Raw genomic sequence first — 17658 nt, 5'->3', positions numbered from 1 at the left:
GGATTGCGCAAGGCTAAAAGGGCGGAACGAAAGTCTCAAAATTCAAATGAATCAAATAGAATCGACTCAGAAAAGACGTGAATTAATGCACGCGCGTCGCCTGATCCACAAATGCACATTTTAATCGCTACATGCACAAATGATGATACTTTAATACAAACTATAACATTTGTATTCACAAATATGTCTCTACTTGAAGAAAATGCTGCACATGAATGTAATTCTTAACTCTGCAGACACCGGTTGAAAAGCATTTGTTTCAGTGTAGTGACGCACATTTGCAAATTTTTCAAATCGAGTACACGTTAATGAATTGCACTGGGCCTTGTTCGTTGGTAGTTGTGTGTGTGAGCGTCGTGAAATGCTGTAAACTGCGAAAATGAAGTCTCAAAATCCAAATGAACCGAACAAGATCGACGCGAACTAGACGTCAATTAATGCACGCGTGTCACCTGATCCACATATGCACAGAATCCTTTTTGCATGAGCAATTTATGATATATTAATGCAGAACAGAACATTTTTATTCGAAAACATGTCTGTATTTGTACAAATCCCTGCACAATCATTTAATCCTGAATTCCACAGACTCAAATTGAAAGGCATTTGTTTGTGGTTAGTAAGATACATGTATAAAATGTATGCAGTACATGGATAATTGTGCGTGCGTCTATTAATCATTTTGAGTCTAATATCATCCCATACACTTACGTCTGACTTTATCATTTGTACTGACATGTATACGGTTTTACTGTCCTGCTAGTAAAAAAAAAAACAGGTCAGGTTCTCATTTAAAACATGCACTTAGAAAAGCATAAATAGGCATTTATATGTGATGTGGCAAGACAAAAGATTACTTATAATAATGTACTGTATTCATTAAAGCATATAATTTCACTCAGCATACAATGTGTGAGGAGTGTAAATTTACTTCGAGAGCTCTGTCATGGATCACTAATAAAATGTGGAGGAAAATATAACATTTCCTTTAATATACTATACTTTGTGTGAATGTTTGAGATTCAAACATAATCTATAAGCAGAAAATAAAGATACAATCTGACAGCCCTCAATGCACAACTGGGAATCACTGTGGTTTATTGTAACAGAACACCCCCTGCGGTCACCCGGTTTCTTCTTAATCCTTTTATCCTATGGGTTTCTACAGCACTGCTGCGGAGCGTGGCTCTAATAAGCATGCGTTTGTGTAAAGCTCATCCAAAACCTGCCTCACTAATCACAACTATCTTTACACCACCACGTAAGCATACATAGATCCAGACGCATACAGTATATATACACACCAACACACACTTACAAATGTTTGCAAATGACATCAAAGAAACACTGGTTTTTATGTCTTTGCTTAATCAGCGTGTCAGGATTAAATGAGCTCTTGGCAACCACAAAATAATTTGAATATGTGAATGACATCATAACCGCTCGCCGCAGATGAAGAGACTTCAGTGGTTGTCTGTCAGTCTCAGACAACCACAGGAGTTAGAAAGGGAGGTGGGAAACAAGAGACAAAGAAACTGTGTTTTTCTCAGGTTTTCTAATCTTCTTTCTAATATAAAACACTGCAATGCCTTTTCATGTGGCAGATGCATAGTTAAGTTTTACAGGGCCATATAAAAATACAACAATAAAACCAAAACACACAGCCCATACAAGATGTGATGTATGCGAATCATACAAACCTCTGTTTCAATGCATTTAACAATTGAAGAAAGGCAAGAAATAACAGGTAGAAAATAAATTAAACGGCTGAGAATTGTTGCACATGGTTTTTTATGATGCCAAGGCCCCCAATATATGATGATCCCTTAGACCTCCTATAGCAGGGATCCTCAAATCTGGCCCACGAGATCCATTTTCCTGCCGAGTTTAGCTCTAACCCTAATCAAACACACCTGAGCATGCTAACCAATGTCTTCAGGATCATTAGAAAATCACAGGTAGGTGAGTTTGATCAGGGTTGGAGCTAAACTCTGCAGCGCATTGGCCCTCCAGGGCAAGATTTGAGGAACCCTGTCCTATAGTGTGTGAAGAAAGATATTAAGCATGATATTACGCATTAGTTGTTTTCGTGCCTTTCACAAGATGTACGATTTCATTCTTTTCATCTTCAGACAGATCTTTCTTCCTCATATTGCATGAAAACTGTGACTTGCTTAATGTGAAACAACCTCTTCAAGCAGGTTTTACATTTACCTAAGAAGACCTGGCAAACTATTTAACAAACCTGTCTGAGATTGATACAAATTATCTAAAAAGAGTTAAGAAATAAAATAAAAAAACAAAAAATCGGAATATTATATTATATAATTTATTATATATTATACTTGAATAACAATTTGTAACAAAATTAAATTACTGTTTTTTTTACAGTGTAATTGTACTTTAAAACTTTAAATTCCATGTAATTGAGTTAAAGAAGACAAAGTTGTAATGAGAAAAAAGAAGGTCAATAATCTTCACATTACTTTTAATTTCTAACTGCTAAAAACTAGAACTGTAAATAGAATAAAATAAACTGCATATAAAAATATTGTTAAACAACTAATTAAATTAATATTTTAATAGAAATAAGATTTTGTAAAATCTTTATTTTTCCCCTTTTTTCTAGATACCCCATTCGACCACTCCATGCACGTAGATGCGTCCGCCATCTAAATAATAGGGAATCTACCTATACATCTCTATGGTTGTACCTGCATGAATGCTCATGTGACATGTGTTTTCAGTTGTGTAGTGTGGACAGAGATCGTTTCTGAAACGCAGTGAAAACGCCAGTGTAGACGAGGACCGTTTTCATTTTAAAATGTTTAGAAAAAGAAGAGCGCTAGTAAACTAAGAAAACTATTTGAAATTGCAAGCTCAGGGTGAAGAAAAATTGAATGTCTCCTTTATAAATATGTACTTTCCTTCCTTATACTCAATTCATTTGTTTCTTTCCATCTCCAGACCTTCACTTCCTCCATTGGGGCCCTGTGCAATGCAGCACTTCCTGTTCGAGTTTATGTGGTGGGATGTAGAACGATGGGCCTGTTAAAGCTGAAGTTTCTTGGTTTATACAGAGACGAACGAGCATACATAGATTTCACACTCATTTCAGCAGGTGGGTTATGTCGTCCTGCAGATTGATTGGGGCCTTGGGAAGAAATGGGACAGCTCACAGCAGAGAAAGAAAAAGAAGGGAATAATTACAGTACATCACGAATATACAATATACAGAACAGGCAGCAAGAATTTATAATAACAAACAGCTCACACAACTTACAAAGTTGTTTACAGTAACGCAGATGGAAGATGTGGGGGGAAAGAGAGAATAAGACTTCATAGGCAACTGATGGGCAATTTGCAATGTGAATTAAGAATGTGTTCATAATGTGTGTTAATAGGGTGCATCTCAGTTCTTACTTGAGTTGTGTGAAAGGTGCTGAATACGTAAAATGCATATGTTATTATTATTTGCGCAAAGTCAAAGTGTGCCTTCGGAATGTTTGTTCATAATGTGTTCAAAATGTTTATTTTCAGATTGTTCATTCATAGTGTGTTTTTAGAATATTAATTAACTGAACATTAAGTGTGTTCAGAATGTTCGTTCAAAGTGTGTGTTCATAATGTTCGTTCAGAATGTTAGTTGATGCTTACAAAGTACAAATGCACACAGACACAACAGCTGCACAATGCACTTCTTGACACCTCATATCTCCCACACATGCTCACACACATGCAGTGCCTCGCTTGAGGAGCATAAACACACCGCAGCCACACAAAGCTGACTGGCTAACACAAAGACAGGCAGGAGGCTCTGCCTGAGGGTTTGGCCCTTTCCCAAGTCATTAAGGACAACTTAAATCATCACAGAATGAAAAGAGCCAAAAAACCGCTCCCAGCTGAATGCCTCCATAGTGAGTGTGTGTAACTAACTAATGTTTGAAGCGTGAGAGCTTTGCGTGGAACCCCCCGATAAGCTGAGCTGAGCTGTGAAAACACAGATTACATTTCTGTGGCTTTAAAGTGCCCGTCGCATGCCTGCGAGCCGAGCGGGTAATTAGTGCATCAAAAGCACACAGCCTCACTTTGACCGAGGGGCGGAGTTTGATACGGGGCCCTTCGCACTTCTGAGACAAGCATGCTAATTCAACACGTCCTCCCACACGACAAACACACAAGCTGTTTACTTCCTCTCCATCACTGTCAGTCAGTTTCTTTTACTTGCACACACACACACTTGAGTAGGGTGAAGAGTTAATGTGCATAAATATAAACATCTCAGAATTAATTCTCATCATTTATTGAAATAATACACTAAAGGTCTGTGGAGAAATCTTCTTCTAAAAACACTGAGACACTGAGGGGGGAAATAATGATTTAACAAGTGTTAGGTCATTACATTTATCAACAACATAATGTGTGGAGCTCTGTTGAAATAATAAACTGAGCTGAAAACAGATATGGCTGAACAATATGTTGACAAAGTCTTGATAGACAGTATTTAATTTTTACAGGATAATACATGATGTAATTTGTTCAGTGCATTTTAATCTTTGGGTTTTTAATGAACAAGGTTAGTTTTTTTTTGCTTGCAATTCCAATAAATTCTTTACAGATGAGACATACATAACAGGAGATATCCATTAAGACTTGCTTACAACTACAATTCAGTGTTATTTAACAGAAACATTTATCCAAAGAGACTATCAGATGAGAGAGTAAAAAGAAACGAAAAAATTTCAGGGGTAATGGAGCAGAAAAGTAGCAAGTGGTTTACAGTTGGATACAGTTGTTGGATGTCTGTGACTGAATCCTGTGAGCCCTTCGATCTGTGAGCACTTACAATAACTGCCTCATCTGAAATATTTACACAGAGCACTGTATCTAAAAACAGACAGTAAAACTATATCACAACTGCTCATACAACGCTGAGGTGGTTACTAAACCCCATACTGAGGTGTTTACTAAATAGCTACATATCTAGATTTTCAGTGTGTGTGTGTTTTAATATTCAAATGTTTAGGGGTCACTTAGATTTTTTTTAAAGAAATTAATATTTGTATTCAGCAAGAACATATTAAATTGTAAAGACTTTTATAATGTTACAAAATAATTTGACTTCAAATAAATGCTGTTCTGTTGAACTTTGTAATTACAGATTCCTGAAAAAATGTATCACTATTTCCAGAAAAAATATTAAGCAGCAGCACAACCGTTTTCAACATTGAACACCAATGTTTTCTGATGGATCATGTGAGATTGAAGACTGGAGTGTTGGCTCCTAAAAATTCAGTTTTGCCATCACAGGAATAAATTGCATTTTAAAATATATTAAAATATATAACTTTTAAATTTCAATGCAGCCTTGGTGAGCATAAGAGGCATCTTTCAAAAACATTGGTGTGAAATGGTAGTGTATATACAGTTCAAAGTTTTCAGGATGCACTACAGCACTGGGCATTTGAAGTGGTCCTCACTAATACAGCTTCAAAGGTCTGTGTACAGTGTGTGTGTGTGTGTGTGTGTGTGTGTGTGTGTGTGTGTGAGAATGTGTAAACAAGGGTGGGACACTGATCTTTATGAAAAAGCTTGACATTTACTTCAAATATGTTTTTGTGTCTTATCGGTGATGCAATGTTTTTACTAGTTCAGATGACGCCGGTGAGAGAGGGAGAACTAATAAGCAAAGAACAAGAGATTACAAGTGTGAGAGCAAAGAAGTGTTTGGGCCGAAACTGAATGAAAACAAGAGAAATCTTTGGTATCTCTAATCCACAATCAACTCTTTAAAGCAGGCCTGTATAATTAATATCCCAAAGGAAAATAAACTGCAGATCAAACAGAGCACTACCATATCTTCTTTTTTTTGGTTTGTATTTTGCCAGAATTTTCTGCTATATATGTTTTTCATGACAAAAAAAGAATAAAAAAAGAATGCTATAACGCTGATGCTTTACACACCAATTAAATATTATACAGTATCACAGAACTGCTATCTGCAGATAGTAGTTTTTGTTGCACTAAGGAGTTGTTCTGTTAGGCTTACATGAATAGCTCTGCTTTAAAGTGGAGATGATGTGTAAGAAAGATAGTTTGACCGAAGCAGCATATTTCTCTTTCCTCATTCCACACATCAGAATACAAGTAACTGATCCTACATCAACACAGATTCACTGCGCTGAGATGCCATTACACTTTACATTTCAAACTACAACCCATACTGTGTGCATGAAAATGACCTTGAGCCAGTGTAGACACGAACAGAGACAGAGACAGACAGTGTTATAAAACAAGATGATGTGGGGGCTGTCTGGACAGTACATCTCACCATATATAAGAGAATAAAGCTCATTCTCCACGGTCTGAAATACCAGACACTAATAAATGTTCATGCATTGCACACAACATGCTTTTTAGATTCTGTTCCTTGCTACAGTGTATTGCATCAGTGGCATGAGCATGTCTTGAGGGTGCTGAAGCCCACTGTAAAGACACAGAAAGAGAAAGAACGGAGCTGTCAGTTCCACTCAGGGCTGTCTGTGATCAGAGTTTGACTCACATGGTACCGATAAGACATTAATGTTCACAGGCCTCACAGTGTACCACTTAAGGCGGTATCCTCTCTCCATTTCATCATCGCTCTCTTATGATGAACAGCTTTAACTTAATTCGTCCACTTTATCTCTCATTTCATGGATGTCTGCTGCCTTTGGGGTATGCAATTGTGTGAAAAGAGAACCGATTAGATTTCGGTTGGCAGTGTGGGTGTGGGTTGTCTGTGCTGTTTCATCTTTGGATAAAAGTAAACTAATTTCAAAAATAAGGAACTATAAATCAAGTTCGGATTTGCCCTCTCGGATCAAACCGATTCACTAACCAGATCAACTCAGTTCACACAGTTACTTGTATAGAGTGCATCTATGAGATAAATAGCACTACTAAATGGTCAGTGTTGTATTTTTTTTATCAATCTGAAAGCAGAAATAGTTTAACCAAAATCTCTTAAGACTTTCAATTTAAGATTACAGGTGTAAGAGCAGTCACTGAATAAACATAAATTCAGCATTGCTTTCAAGGATAGAGTCTGTTAACAACATAAAAAAGAATATAAAACAATATTTGTATATTTCACAGGATTGGCTGAGAGGTTTTTTATATGCAAGCAAAATAGATATTATAACAGAAAAATGTACCTAAATGAATCTGAATAAAATTAAATTTAAGTTATGAAATGAACAAATTAATTTAAATCAAACCATTAAATAAAGTCTAACTGAAATATTGTGAATTGGAACCAAATTGGCTTTAGCTTGGACACTGTGCAACACATGTCTTTTTATTTTCCAAAGCAAAAACCATAAATCATACATGGAGCAACATGAGAGTGAGTAAATGATGCTAGAGTCATTTTTGAGTGAACTAAACTTCTGAAAATGTATTAAAATAATGAGTGTACATGTTCCTGATATTACCTAGAGAAGAAAAAGAGCTCCAGATGGACAAAGCCTTTGGCTGTAGGCTAAAGAAACACCACTTTGCCTCACAGACAAGTAAGTTAGCATACAGTTACTACTTGAGATTTTAGCATACGCACACACACACACACACAACCACATGACAGACACAGTACAGCATTAAGATCCCTCAAAGCAATTTACAAGACACATTAAAGCCAAACCTGTCTATAAAAGTAAATTAAAGTTCAGTCAAATAAAGACTTGCCACCCTAGCGATGCCTGCCACATTAAATAATTTAGCGGTACTTAAAAGTGTACAAACCCAACTTAAAAACTACTAGTGGGTTAGTGGGTACATCTGGTTCAAACAACAGCTTAGAAAGGCCAATTTTGGCCAGATCACACAAGACCTGGTTCATTTGAGAGAGGATAGGAGACTCTCATGGCTGCTGGCTGGTCCTCACAGTTACTCCCAGCACGACTCACAATGAGGCTCTGGCTGACACTCAGAGAATGCAGCCAAACACACACACAGTCACAGAGCAAAGCAGCCAGAAACAGCACACAAACACAGCTGAGACACGCGCTCACATTAATCACACACACGCATGCTTTCGCCGTCTCACAATAGCCATCCATCCTGTTTCTCTTCTTTTGTCTTCTCCACTATTTGGTCTCCTGAAAGTGAGACATGATTTACAAACAGAGAGAGTGGAGCGAACGAGAAGTCAAAGTCAAAGTGAGACATGAACTGTGGCCAGGGCAGGACATTAGTTGTGCGGTGGTCTCCTTGTGTGAGCCTGTATAAACATTAAATAACAAATATGGCTACCTCGTAGACCCCAAACACTTGTGTATCATTACCCATTCCTAGATCATGTCTAGTTCTGCACTATGAGCGTGCTGGGGAACATCAACTAGGAGTATCGACGCAACAAAGTGTTTGTTTTTTTTGCCATGTGACAGCAGTTCAGTCGTCTCCAAAACAGTGTATCTTTTTCCAGCAATATTTTCCAACGAGTAGCATGATGAAATGCTACATAGATGCTTTTTGTCACAGTGTCGTGCACACAGCCAAGTAAAAGAGGAAATATATTCTCTCTCAAGTAGCATTGGGAAGTCAGATTAATTTTTCGTTCTGTCAGGCAATTTATTTTAATAAACCTATTAAAAAAATACACAGTCCCTATGCAACATTTCATGTTTAAATAATAATAGATATTAAAATATTTAGTCAGATTTAGTCAAATGCTGCTTTCAAATTGGAATGTTTCTATTAGTTTGGTATGTGTTTTATTCGGTATAAGTTAAATGCTGTCACCCAAATTAAGATTCATATAGTTTTGGGCCAGAAAGCCAAAAAAACAAAAGACTAAAATTGTTTCATAATCTGATAGTCAATTTTATAATCTAACCTTCTGAAAACCTTTTTTTTTTTCAAAAGAGCAGCTTGACTGTAGTTTGACTACTTTATAAGTTTTTAAATTTGGTAGATTTCCCAACACTGACAAAAACACAAGCACAATACAGAGATTCCTTCTTCATAAATTAGTTCTGTTTTGGGATGCAACTAACGTCACCAGTCAGTCTTACCTTCCTCACACTGAGGTCCGCTGTATCCAGGACAACATTTCCATTCTAGAGAGGTGATGGTGCGGTACACGACTTTATAGGATGGCCGGACCACAGTGCGATAGCTGCAACACACACAAATAAAAGTCTTTTATTATATATCTTTTAACAATAAAAGTCTGTTTCAAAGTTTGTTTTTATTTTTTTACAGTAAAAATCCCACTATAGAGATTTTTTTCGAAGACTTTTGAATGGTAGCATATACTTATAGCATTTTATGCATATATATTATGCAAAAAAATATGGGTTTAAAAGATCCTATCAAGAACTGCAAAATGGAATTATGAGATTATAACTTTACACATGCAACATTTAGGGCCCTATTTCAACGATCTAAGTGCATGGTCTAAAGCGCACGGCGCAGGTGGACTTAGGGCGTGTCCAAATCCACTTTTGCTAGTTTAACGACGGGAAAAATGGTCTATGGTCTAAAAGGGTTGTCCCTATTCTCTTAATGAGTAATGGGTGTGTTTTGGGCATAACGTGCAATAAACCAATCAGAGTCTCATCTCCCATTCCCTTTAAGAGCCAGTTGTGCTCGTGCCATTGCGGATTTGCGATTTACACGGTGGAATTTGCAAGCACAAAGAGAACACGTCTCCAGAGATGAATGTGCGCGAGCAAATAGGTAGCCTGATACATGCAATGACTATCCATTATGACATGTAGGCATTTTTATATTTATGTAGCCTACACAATAATAATCTTTTACATTGCAATCCTTAAATTTTTTATATTTTGCATGTTTGTGTGCTGCTGTGCGTCCCTGTGTGTGTAATAAGCAGAGTGTACATGCGCTGTGGACCCGCCTATACTAACGCGCTCTTTAAATAACAAAAAACTACTGCGCCATTGACTTTAGACCAGGTTTTTGTTCGTCAATGCAATGGCGCAGTCTATTTCAGTTGCCTCAAAATAGCAACACGCCAGAAATGTGCCTGAGCACACCTCGTTTTCAGACCAGCACACCCATGGGTGCAAATGCATTTGCTATTTAAACAACGTGGCACAGGACGTGAAAATGACAACTGCGTCGGGTTGAAACTAGCAAAAAACACTTGTGTCGTGCCTGGCGCCACATTGCGCCGGGTGTATGATAGGGCCCTTAATAGTTTTAGTTATGTTTTTGGAACCGTGTCCTATTAGCACATGACCACTGAACAGGAAAATGCCATTACATTTACTGCACAGGCTGCAAAGGGAGCTACCTAAAATGATATAAAACACTGAGTAAGTGTGTGTTGATAATAAACTCACCTTCCTCCATTGCATCCCTGAGGCCACCTGCAGGTCTGATAGACCCTCTGGAGAGTGGTGCCATTCTGCACCTGACAGGTCACTGTCTTAGTCACGGTCTGCGGACACCAGTTCCTAACAGAGAGACAAATATGAGAATCAGAGTAGAGCAATCCAATTGACCTCCATCCTGTACTGGATGGTTCTGATGACATAAGAATAATAACACCATAAAATGATCGAATCCAACTCCCACATACTGTAAAAGTGATCAATGTTTTGTTGGACGCTCATCCTTCAACAGTCTAACCATCTTCTTTGAAAACTCTTTATGATGTTTACACAGGTTAAATGATCCGTACGCCCAGCAGGAGAGCATTGTCAGCTCTGTTTACTTTGCAGTCTTTTGCTAGCAATACAAATCCACCCATTTTTATTCTTTCCGCAGCACTACAAGCAGGTCAAGTCACGGAGGGGGACGATGTCCTGCGCGTGTGAGCATGTGGGCTGCTCATCCAGATTTAAGACAGCTTTTAGAAACTCGAGCCAAAAACCAGAGCAGAGGCACAGTCCCCAGGAGAAAGTTATTTTGTGCTGCTTTTATCAGGGCTTCTCTTCACACAGCTGAAAAAGCCCAGAAACATTTAAGCCACTCAAAAAACAAACAAAAAAACCCCCGGCTTAACATGAGTGACTGCTGACAAAACCCTGAATCAGGTGCCCATTTATTTTGTTTGACTGATTAAAAAAAAAAATAAAGGTCTACAGAGAAAGAGAGTGTGAGAAAGAGAGTATAGTGACATTAATTGTGATATAGGCTATTATTGTGAACCTTGTCATTAAAAAATCCTTCAAAATATTTAAATTGGGATGCTAGATGGTGCTGTGTAGTTATTTTCATTGTGCAATAGCCCACACAATATTGCAAGGCAGTTTGATTTTTACACTGATATTTTTTAATAAATACTAAAATATTTTAAATTATTTTAATAAATACAGTAAATATTAAAATTGTATTCCCTCAAGCTATTCGTCAAATGATTTCAATGATTGAAATGATTTCAATTTCAAATGATTTTTTATTATTTTTATCATTCTAGCGGAGTGAGAAAATTATAAATTTCTGATCAATATCTGGGAAATTTCTAGGGTTGCAAAGAGGTGGAAAATTTCCAGGGTTGCAAAGGGGTGGAAAATTTCCAGTAAATTTCCGGAAACTTTCAAAAAAAATCCCTGGAATATAAAAAAGAAAAAAAATCCTGGAAAGTTTCCAAAATTTCTAGAATGGTTCCGAAATTTACTGGAAATTTTCCACCGTTTTGCAACCCTAGAAATTTCTGATCTATTATACGTGGAATGAGAAAAAACTATCTGCAATATCTGCAGTCCCAAACCAAAATTCAAATCCTGATTAAAGATCAATACTTGGAATCCATGTCTCAATATAATATAGCCATACAAATGTATCGATATTCCCCCCACCTCTGTACATACATAAACATATGAAATCCTGACTGCCCTAAAGGCAGCTTTGTAACATAGAAACTCACTCAAGGTATGTTTCAGTCATTATTTAGCAGAAAATGCAAACAAGAGAAACAAGCCTGGGAGACAAAAGTCATCTGGAAAGTTTGCCACGGTAATCATTAAATGTGCCCTACATAACGTGGAACTTTCTAATTGGGAAGCCAGTGGCAAATCCAGCCCTGATGAGGAGCAGACCAGAGGCAGGACAGAGGAGAGGAGAAGGGGAAAGTAACACAGAGAACGAAAACAAAGCTGCGCGGGCCAAGCCCAGACTCTCGGCACATGCCAGAAGTCGCAAAAGAAAGGAATGAACGTGGGTTTGAAGAGAAACACCAATCAGATCTCTTTCCCCCCGAGCTCCCTCATGATTTTTACACAGAACGACTTGAAACAAAGAGCCATTGATAAGTTCACCTCAAACAGACCTTTGTATGAACCATTATGCCTCAAGTTGAGCAAACATAAGTCAAATAGATGTGGAGCAGAATTCAAAGAGAGTTAATGCACGTGTAACATATGGAGGTCGTTATCACTACTATACTTCAGCGGTTATTATCAATGGCTCAGCTTATGCACAGCTATGATCACACACCAGGAAAACAGGCCAGAGGGCTGTTACATGCTCAATAATCAGCATCAATCTGCCTAGATTACTGTAGATTGTCTGCCTGTTGCATTGCGTGTGTGTAAATTGTAGGGATTGCTGGAATTGTGACAGTGTTTTCAAGAACACATGACATGGCATGCCACAACAGCCAAAGAAATTTATTTTAATGATGCAATTTAATACTACACTCTTAAAAATAAAGGTGCTTCACGATGCCATAGAAGAACCTTTTTGTCTAAATGGTTCCATAAAGAACCTTTAACATCTGAAGAACCTTTCTGTTTCACAAAAGGTTCTTTGTGGCGAAAGAAGGTTCTTCAGATTATAAAAAGGTAAGGAAGAGATGGTTCTTTAAAGAACCTTTGACTGAATGGCTCTTTGTGGAACCAAAAATGGTTCTTCTATGGCATCGCTTGAAGAACCTTTTGAAGCACCTTTATTTTTAAGAGTGTAGGTGTAGGTTAGAGCTAGATGACAGGTCAAAGATTAGTCTCTCTTAAATCTATACATTTATTTAATATATAACACTTGAATATGATTATCTTTTACAAAACAATATCGATTTTTTTTATTCGAAATATAAATAATTACTAAAATTGTTTGTGTACAAATAGAAAGCTTTATTATTAATATTATTATTATTATTATTATTATTATATAACATATGTTTGAAGCCGTAATAAAATAGTCTGCAACCATTCTGCAAAACACTGATATAGAACTACATTTCTTGGCTTGGTGGAAGAATTGCTATTTGTTATCAATAAATTATTAATTTTTGTTGCTATGCGTTTATTTCATAAAACTTTGTGACATGTATTAACCATTACCCCGTAGCTGTAACCATACATATATTGCAAACAAATTACATACATTTTCTTTCTTCTATAATAGGATATATTAAACAAATACATTTGCATAATATAAAAATGTATTTAATGTCTCATGTCTCATGGAATTAAGTTGTAACCAGAAGCAACATGGGGTCTACCATCTTCATGCACACACATTTACAGCTCCCATCCCATTCCCAGAACCTGCTAAAACTGTGGCCCACAGAACCAGCCCTTAAATATTCCAGAAATTTACAAAGCCTATGAATTTTAGGTGGTTTCCATGCCCTGCTTGAGATGAGGGCCCCGGGACTCAGAGTCTGGAACAGAGCTGGAGTGACCACAGGCTTATCCGGTCACTACCTGCCCAACTGCTCCGGCCCAGCCAACAAACACACACAGACTGGACACACAAACACAGAAGCTCGTCTGGCCACAGCTGAAGATCATGGAGCTATTTCTGTGATCTGCTTATTATTGAACCTAAAACCACAAATGATACCCTTGCCCTTCTCTAGGAAACACAGAAATGCACATCCAAACTCTAATAGAACTACAAATATACAACAACAACAAAAAAAATCACTCCACATAATTTACCCAAGCAGGCCATGTTCTTACATCAACATCCTTTGTTGTTAACATTCAAATCAACCAAAACATACCCTTACAATCAGAGGGCAATGATAGGTTGAGAAAAAAAATGCCATGCAATTCAATAAAATGCAATACAAATAAAATGCAGTAGAATGAAAATATATTAAAAAAATGCAAATCAATAAAATAAAATATGTATTTTATTATTATTATTATTGTAAAATAATGTTCTTCGAAGCTTGAAAACTCCATCTAGGCCTGTCGCAATAATCAATATATCGACTTATCGCGCAATATATGTACATGACCTCAATAATTTTTGGTGATGCAATATATCTCCCATTATATTTACTTAAAAATTAATGTCACCGTGTTTTTTGCATTCCACTTGCGCCAGTGTCTTTTGCAGCTTCTCGTGCATAATGTTGTGTAGTCATGAGGTGCTAGTTCAAATTAAAAAAAATTCTTCTACAAAAAAAGTTTCATCTGAAGATACGGCCTTGTTTAGGGATTTGTGCCTTTGTGCATACAGACATCTGACTGCTGAGTAGTGATTGTGTTTTTCAGCAATAGTGTGCACCCTTAATTTACAGAGAAAAGAAGGTAGGGAAAAATCTGCAGATTGAAAAATCTCCATACAAGTTCTTTGTGCATTTTTCTTTTTTTCTACTTGTTACTTTGCACTTTTTGTTAGAAAATGTTTATTTACTATTTATTCAAGCTTTTTAAGGTATCTAATATTTTGATGCTTAATTTCCATGATCTAAATATTCTTAAAAATTAAAAGTTTGTTGTCATTTGGAAGTGACTTCTTGCATTATTATGCTGTTACATTATGATTATATATTCAGTGGCATAAAAAGGTCTTTAAAATTACATTAATATAGCTTATCGCAATTATTTCTGGGGCAATATATCGCACAACAACAGTTGTTATCGTGACAGGCCTAACTCCATCCAACAAAAACATAATCTTTTGTTTTTCAAAGAACTTAAGTCATATGGGTTTGCAATGACATGATGTGTAAATGACACCAGAATTGTAATTTTGTGGTGAACTGCATTTGTACAGTAACATCACCTCTGTCAACACTTTAAATCATGTAAATTCACCTGAGCAAAAACTATCATATATAATTGCTTCCATATTTCACAGTGATTTCAATTGCACTGAACCCCATCACACTGATTCTGTCCATTCAGCATCATTTTAGCCTGCAAATCTGCTACATAAATTGAATGGGCATAGAAATAAGCCGAACTCACTCGCAGTAGGAGGAGATGTGCAAGCAATGGACAGATAGAGATCTAGTGCGGCACAGCCATCAGAACACAGTTCCCACACTGCTCCCAATCACAATGCCAGTTTGGTGAACAGGGTGATTTGTTCGAGTCCTTCACCCCCCTCTCCTCTCATCTGATCCAGACTTCATTTGGTACGTTCCCCAACTGTAACTTCAATTAGCTCCTCTACTCTAAAACACAAAACGACATAAAAACCATGCAAAATATCCTCTCAACTTTAAAACAGCACACAGTGCATAGCATTCTCTGGACCTTCATGGACACATTATGGACACAGTCCAGCTCCATATGAACTAATGAGAGGATTTATAGGGAAGACACAGCACAAAAGCCTTTCAATGGGAAATGACCCCTTGCCCGTTTTCTGAACAGAGAGATAGAGGCGAAGGCAGCTAAAGTCTGCTTTGATCCAGATTTAAACCTCGGGGCAGAGAGAGACAGAGGGTTAAAAGGGGAGGAGCAGTACTTACAGACCATTATTCCTGTAATCTAACATCTCTCCATCACAAAGCATTTATGAGGGCTCATTATGCAACTCAGTTATCAACCCACACTCTAATTCTCTCTATGATAACAGTTCCACTTATTGTTGTGCTTTGAAAATATTTCAGTAGTGTGAGATGTAAAGTTTTCGTTTCAAATCATTTGACTTCACGATATGGTTCTTTAAAGGGGTTATATATACAACAAGCCATGGGTATCAAAGAAATTAAAACAACTATTAAATAAGAAGAAGGTATCTTATTATAATCATGATATTTTAGCTAAAAGGGTTATATATATATATAAGATATTCAAAAAGAAATTAAAAGACAAATTAAGGTAGATAAGGCCATATATAAACAAAAAATTGGAGCTAAAATGACACAGGGAAACTCTAAACAGGCCTGGGAAGGAATTAGAAAGATGATAAGTGTTCCACATAAGAGGAAAGGAAAGGAAAACATAAATATGACCATTAATGATGAAAAAGATAGAGATTTTAAACTAGCAAATACGTTAAATCTTTTTGTCTCCCGTTTTGAGGGAAATGGAGAAGAAAGAAAGAAAAATGAATCAATGATTCTGACATCTGCAAATATATTTCTTATCAAAGCGGTTGATGTCAGAAAAATGTTTCAGAAGTATAATATACATAAGAGCCCCGGCTCAGATAATATCAGTGGTCAGGTGTTAAAATTGTGTGCTGAGAAATTATCTACAGTTTTTACTTTGCTGTTTCAAAAATCACTTGACCAGCATGCAGTGCCAATTATATGGAAAACTTCAACTATAGTACCTGTTCCTAAAATTAACAAACCATTAGAGCTTAGTGATTATCGACCAATTGCATTAACCTCTGTTGTGTTTAAATGTTGTGAAAGGCTTGTTAAAAGGTACATAGTGGAAAAAACACATCATTTACTGGATCCTTTTCAATTTGCTTATCAGTCAAATAAGGGAGTAGATGATGCTATTTTAACATTGTTACATATTGTTTATTTACATCTTGAGGGTCCTAAAAATCATGTGAAAGTTCTTTTTGCTGATTTTTCTTCTGCTTTTAATAATATTGTGCCATATGTTCTGGTCGAAAGATTATCTGTAGATTTCTCTCTAGATGGAGGAGTGATTTTGTGGTTGCAGGATTTTTTAAGTAACAGAGTTCAACGAGTGTGTGTGGGTACCTCATTGTCTGACAAACAAATCACGAATATTGGTTCCCCACAAGGTTGTGTCCTCTCACCCTTACTGTTTATTATGTACACAAATCATTGTAGGAGTACTTGCCCAGCGAGATATCTAATCAAATTTTCAGATGATACTGCATTGGTTAGTCTCCTTAGAGGGGATGAGGACAGTCATGGACCCTTTTTAACTGAATTTGTTTCTTGGTGTGATGTATCAAATCTCAAGTTAAATGTTTCAAAAACTAAAGAAATGTGTATTGATTTTAGGAAAGAGTCCTCAACGAGTGCGACCATTATTAAAGGGGACCAGATTCAGAGGGTAGAAGAGTATAAATACCTTGGAGTTGTTTTAGATCACAAACTGAGGTGGGATAAATGGACTGACGCTGTGAACAAAAAGGGCCAGCAAAGACTATATTTCCTTAGGAAGATGGTGTCGTTTAGTGTAAGCCCTCCATTGTTAAAGGTGTTTTATAACTCTTTTATTGAAAGTGTACTGACTTTTTGTATTATTTGCTGGTTCGGGAATGCTACGGTGGAACAAAAGAGTATGTTCAGGAAAATTATAAGTACTGCAAGTAAATTACTTGGTATCCCTGTGATGGGTTTACAACAAATTTATCAGACTAGATGTCTTGGTAAAGCTATACAAAAAATTATATCTGATGATAGGCACCCACTGTATAATGAGTTTGAGCTCTTGCCTTCGGGTAGAAGATTCAGGATACCGGTGTTTCTTAAAAATAGAGGGAAAAAATCTTTTATAACACAGGCAGTGAAGTGCTTAAATG

The 17658-nt window shown here is 36.8% G+C and overlaps 1 protein-coding gene across 3 annotated transcripts in view; it reads right to left on the bottom strand.

Annotated features, from left to right (window-relative positions):
• Positions 1 to 17658, bottom strand: part of LOC107599927 (EMI domain-containing protein 1-like) — a 79081-nt gene that overhangs the window by 51802 nt on the left and 9621 nt on the right. For all 3 annotated transcript variants that reach the window (XM_016291661.1, XM_016291659.1, XM_016291660.1), the window contains exons 2-3: positions 10350 to 10463; positions 9054 to 9157 (exon numbers count right to left, since the gene is read on the bottom strand). In XM_016291661.1, coding sequence (XP_016147147.1) covers positions 9054 to 9157; positions 10350 to 10463 — 218 coding nt within the window. The remainder of the gene's footprint in view (positions 1 to 9053; positions 9158 to 10349; positions 10464 to 17658) is intronic.

This window comes from Sinocyclocheilus grahami, unplaced genomic scaffold (genome assembly GCF_001515645.1).
Source record: "Sinocyclocheilus grahami isolate Dianchi unplaced genomic scaffold, SAMN03320097.WGS_v1.1 scaffold275.1, whole genome shotgun sequence".
Taxonomy (NCBI): Eukaryota; Metazoa; Chordata; class Actinopteri; order Cypriniformes; family Cyprinidae; genus Sinocyclocheilus; species Sinocyclocheilus grahami.
Note: the sequence above shows the minus strand (reverse complement) of the source record. Positions and strands in the feature narration are given on the sequence as shown.